A 4,356-nucleotide genomic window follows, 5' to 3' on the forward strand; every position below is an offset into this window, starting at 1 on the left:
TGGGCTGCAGGAAAAGTGGGGGACCTGCCAGCAGCCCATATGGGGGAAAGTCTTGCTCTGGGCCCTGGCCCAGATTGAAGGACTATCGCTGTGTCGGCTGGGGCTGGGTCTCTGGTTGCACGCCGAGCACTACTGCACATAGCTCCAGGGCTTTGGGACCCCTTGGGGGGCTTGCCCCAGGGGCTTACCCTCTGCAAGAGCAAAGAGCAGGCAGGCAAGGCTGTGGCAGCAGCAAGGCTGGCTGCTCCCCGGTTCCCCGTCCCTGTCTGTTCGGGAAAGGTTGTGCCTGCAAGCAGGGGAGGTAGCCCCGAGCCTCCGGAGGGGCTTGCCCTGTGCAGGGAAGGCTGGGGTGCGAAGTGCAGCAGCTTTGGGCATACGGTGGCAGCTGGTGCAGCAGGTTCAGTCAGTAATCTCCCAGCCTTCCAACGTGTTTTCCTCTGTGCTTTATTTAGTGGTAAGGTATCAATTCTGTCTTCCTGAGACCACGGCATGACAGGAACGAGATCAGCCTCCGCTTAACCCCACACATTCAATTCAGATTACGTCCATGAGGTTATAACGGTGGCAGAGAGGATTAAAAGTGTTAGAAGCTGCAAGGAGTCACCTTTCCTGTAAGTAGCTGTCCTCTGGCAGCACCCCGGCTGCTCAGGCACAGCCAGGCATCCCTCTGCAAAATCTTCCTCCAGGTAGCATGAATCCCCTGGGACACTCCTGGCTGTCAAGTCCCCTCTGTAGCATCCCCAGAGCTGCTCTTTGAGCCTGACAACTGCAGGAGACCTCCATCTGGTGGGAACCACTCCCTGCCGTTAGCTAAAGCCTCCCGAGCAACGCAGAAAGTGCTTCTTTGTAAAGTTAAATAACTCCTTCCCTGCAGTGCTTGCGATGCAGCACTGCAGCAGGGCCCGAAGCCCAGGATGCAGGGCTCTCGGGCTTGGCTGGGGCTGCGACGTGCCTGGGGAGTTGTTAGCACGGGCATGTGTGGGAGAATAAATCAGCAGCTGAAGCGGCTGCAGAGAGATGCGGATCTGAAGCCGAGGGCAGCGTATCCAAGTTAAGGTGTCAGTGAAGCTGGGCACCAGCTTGTGGCTGTGTCCCCTGTATCCTGGCTGTCGGCGTGCCCAGGGAAAGCTCTGTAGGGAACCCTTTGGTGGCTGAGTTCTGGGAAAGGGGAGGACAATGCTTTGCTGGGTTGTATCACAACTAGGCCATAGCTCATCATGCAGGCGGGATGGGACCGCGCTGTGAAGGGGCTGCTTCCCTGGCCCAGAGCAAAGCATTCCTGTACCCTCCGGAAAGGGTTTGCACGGACACTCGTGGCCCAGGGGTGCAATGCCAGCCCCCCGCGTGAGGCCCTGGGAGGTTTCAGGCATGCTCTCGGCTCTGGTAGCCGGGCTCATACCTGCTCCTCGATGCTTTTGTCCCTGCTAACGGGGAGGAGAGGAGCGGGAGAGCTGCGTTCTGCAGTTTGAAGGTCATCTGTCAGCGACAGCGGGAGAGGAGGCTCTCTGCAAGGCAGGCGCGAGGGGTGCCGCGCTGCGCCTGCTGCGAGCCCTCGGCTGGGGCGGGGGGCGGACGGAGTGGCAGGCGTCCAGGGCAGCGATGCTAATTAGTGCTCAAACTCCCCGCTTGAAGAACAGAGCGCTCTGCTTTGCTTTGGGCTTTTTTTCCCCCTCTTTAAAGTTCAGCTGAAGGCCTGGCGGATAACATGCAAATCAGGGCTTTCATTTGCACGCTGTTTTCGTGGTGATATTCTGGTCCCCTTTGAATCCGCGCTGTCTCCGTGGGTGCCAGCTCCCGCTGTTCCTCCAGGAGCGGCTCCCTTTCCGCTGCCCAGGGGCCGGGGACAAGCGGGGTGGCTCCTGCCGTGGCAGGCTGCCGTGCCGCAGGGGGGTGAGGGGTGACAAACCCATCCCTGGGCTCTGGGGGGGCTGGGCTCATACCCCTGTTCTGTGGCTGTGGGGAGGAGGATGCCAAGGGTCCCTGGCGGAGCAGGACCTGGGGGGCAATGGCTGAGTCCTGCTGCCCCCCCTGGGAGGGCATCACCGATGTGACTGATGCTGCAGCTGGAGCCTGGGATGCAGTGGGGGACAAGTGTGGCCAGCAGGTCAAGGGAGGTGCTTCTGCCCCCCTACTCTGCTCTGGTGAGACCCCACCTGGAGTGCTGCGTCCAGCTGTGGAGCCCTCAATATCAGAAGGATATTGACCACTTGGAGCGAGTCCAGAGGAGGCCACGAAGATGATCAGAGGGCTGGAGCACCTCTCCTATGATGAAAGGCTGCGAGAATTGGGCTTGTTCAGCCTGGAGAAGAGGAGGCTCCGCGGAGACCTCATTGGAGTTTTCCAGTATCTGAAGGGGGCCTACAAGGGTGCTGGGAGAGGACTTTTTACAAGGGTCTGTAGTGATAGGACAAGGGGTAATGGGTATAAATTGAAATCAGGGCGGTTTAGATTAGATGTCAGGAAGAAATTCTTCCCAGAGAGGGTGGGGAGGCACTGGAACAGGTTGCCCAGAGATGTTGTGGATGCCCCCTCCCTGGCTGTCTTCAAGGCCAGACTGGATGTGGCTTTGAGCAACCTGGTCTAGTGCAAGGTGTCCCTGCCCATGGCAGGGGGGTTGGAACTAGATGATCTTTAAGGTCCCTTCCAACTCTAACCATTCTATGATTCTATGATTCTAAGTGGTCCCTCCAGGCTCTTTCTTCCCCCAGCCCCATCTGCCCCTTGGGTGCAGCTCCGCAGCACAGCCCGGCAACAGGCTGGGGTGCTTCCCAGCCCCAGGAATGGCTGGGCAGCAGCAGGCTGGGCTCCATCCCAGCACCATGACCTCACGTCTCCCTTCCCTCTCCCTGCCAGGCTTGCATGTCGTCGCCATCGCCTTCGCCTTGGAGGTGTCGGTGGGGAAGACCAACACTGTGATGGCTCTGAATAACTCCGATGTCCTGCTGCCCTGCACCTTCACCACCTGCATAGGCTTTCAGGACCTGGTCTTCACGTGGTACTTCAACTCGACCGAGATGGTGGGTGGCTCTCTGGGCTTTGTCGCTGTTTGCCTGGCAGGTCCTTTTTGCACTTTCCTGGTGCAGAGCAGCACCACAGTACTCGCAGAATTCACCTTCTCCTCTTGCAGGAGGCACTCGGAGGGACAGGGAGGGGGATGGGACTGTGCAAACAGGGTGACTCAAATACCCTGGCACATCCGTGCTTTTGGCACAGAGCTGTTCTGGATTTTCTGCTGCCCACAGGCTCATTTCTTTGCATAAATTGGCCGTTCGGGTGCCAGTCTGCACTTTGAGCAACATACGGTTAATTTTCTCCTCCTCTGCTTGCTCTGACACACTAAAGGTCTGTGTAGATTCGCTTCCCGCTCTTCAACTCCTTATCAGGGGAGAGTTTAGAGCAGGTCTCTCCTCACAGGCTGGCCAGCCCAGCACGGCCGTAGAGCAAAGGAACTTGCTCTCCGTGTCCTGGGGTTCCCTGCCTTTGGCTAACATATGGCCGGTAACATTACTGCAGGGCAAGTCACCACACTGACCTGTTGTTTCCCCGGTGGGTTGTGCATCATGTCCCCTTCCACAGCCGTTCCTGCTTTAATGGGCTGTGCTGGGACACTTGGCCACACGTGTCCGTGGATGCTGAGGTGGGGGCAGGATGCCGGCAGAACTCCAGCCCTTCCCTCGCCTGGGATTGTCAGGAGCCTGGCTGACCCCACGTCCTGCATCCCTGCCTCTGCAGATTTACCACGGCAAGATAAAGAGCAAAGCCTCGGAGCCCTTCCTCGTGAGCCGCAACCCACGCGTCGAGTTTGTCGGCTCGACGACCGGGAAGGACAACAACATCTCCATCGTCCTGAAGAACGTGGAGTTCAGCGATGCTGGGAAATACACCTGCCACGTCAAGAACCCCAAGGAGAAGAACGCGCAGCACAACGCCACCATCTTCCTGACGGTGGTCCAGAAGAGTAAGTGCCGGCCGGGGCTCCCGTGGCCCGCAAGTGGCACCAGGGCAGCGGGGACGCAAACCTGTGCTCATGGCTGTGGCGGTGCGCAGGGTGTCCTGGCTTCTCGGAGGTCGTTGGCATCCCTGAGGGGCAGGGCTTGGCCTCCTGCCCCTCTGTGCTGTGGGTCAGCGGTGGTGGAGGGGTTCGCTGCTTTTCGGGGGGGCCGTGCAGCTGGGTGCTCCCTTGAGGCCCCCTCAGCACCTTCTCTCCTGCAGTGGTGGAGACAGACAACACTCTGACGCTCATCATCGTGGGCGTTGTGGGGGGGCTCATCGGCCTCCTCATCCTCTTCATGCTCGTCAAGAGGGTTGTGCTGTTCATCATCAAGAAGACACAGGATGGGAAGTGAGTGCGGGTGC

The 4,356-nt window shown here is 59.1% G+C and overlaps 1 protein-coding gene across 1 annotated transcript; it reads left to right on the forward strand.

Moving 5' to 3' along the window:
• The first annotated feature begins 2,819 nt into the window (after positions 1-2,819).
• On the forward strand, positions 2,820-4,346 carry SCN4B (sodium channel, voltage-gated, type IV, beta subunit). The gene is made up of 3 exons (XM_010161638.1): positions 2,820-3,017; positions 3,733-3,958; positions 4,213-4,346. The coding sequence occupies exons 1-3, from the start codon at positions 2,820-2,822 to the stop codon at positions 4,344-4,346; spliced, it is 558 nt and encodes a 185-aa protein (XP_010159940.1).
• The last annotated feature ends 10 nt before the right edge of the window (positions 4,347-4,356 follow it).

Source organism: Eurypyga helias, unplaced genomic scaffold (assembly GCF_000690775.1).
Source record: "Eurypyga helias isolate BGI_N326 unplaced genomic scaffold, ASM69077v1 scaffold22701, whole genome shotgun sequence".
In the NCBI taxonomy this organism is placed as follows: Eukaryota; Metazoa; Chordata; class Aves; order Eurypygiformes; family Eurypygidae; genus Eurypyga; species Eurypyga helias.

Coding starts and splice junctions, on each gene's coding strand:
- SCN4B (XM_010161638.1), top strand. CDS start 2,820: ATGACCTCACGTCTCCCTTCCCTCTCCCTGCCAGGCTTGCATGTCGTC. Junction 3,018..3,732: donor ACTTCAACTCGACCGAGATG/GTGGGTGGCTCT, acceptor CTGCCTCTGCAG/ATTTACCACGGCAAGATAAA. Junction 3,959..4,212: donor CCTGACGGTGGTCCAGAAGA/GTAAGTGCCGGC, acceptor TCTCTCCTGCAG/TGGTGGAGACAGACAACACT.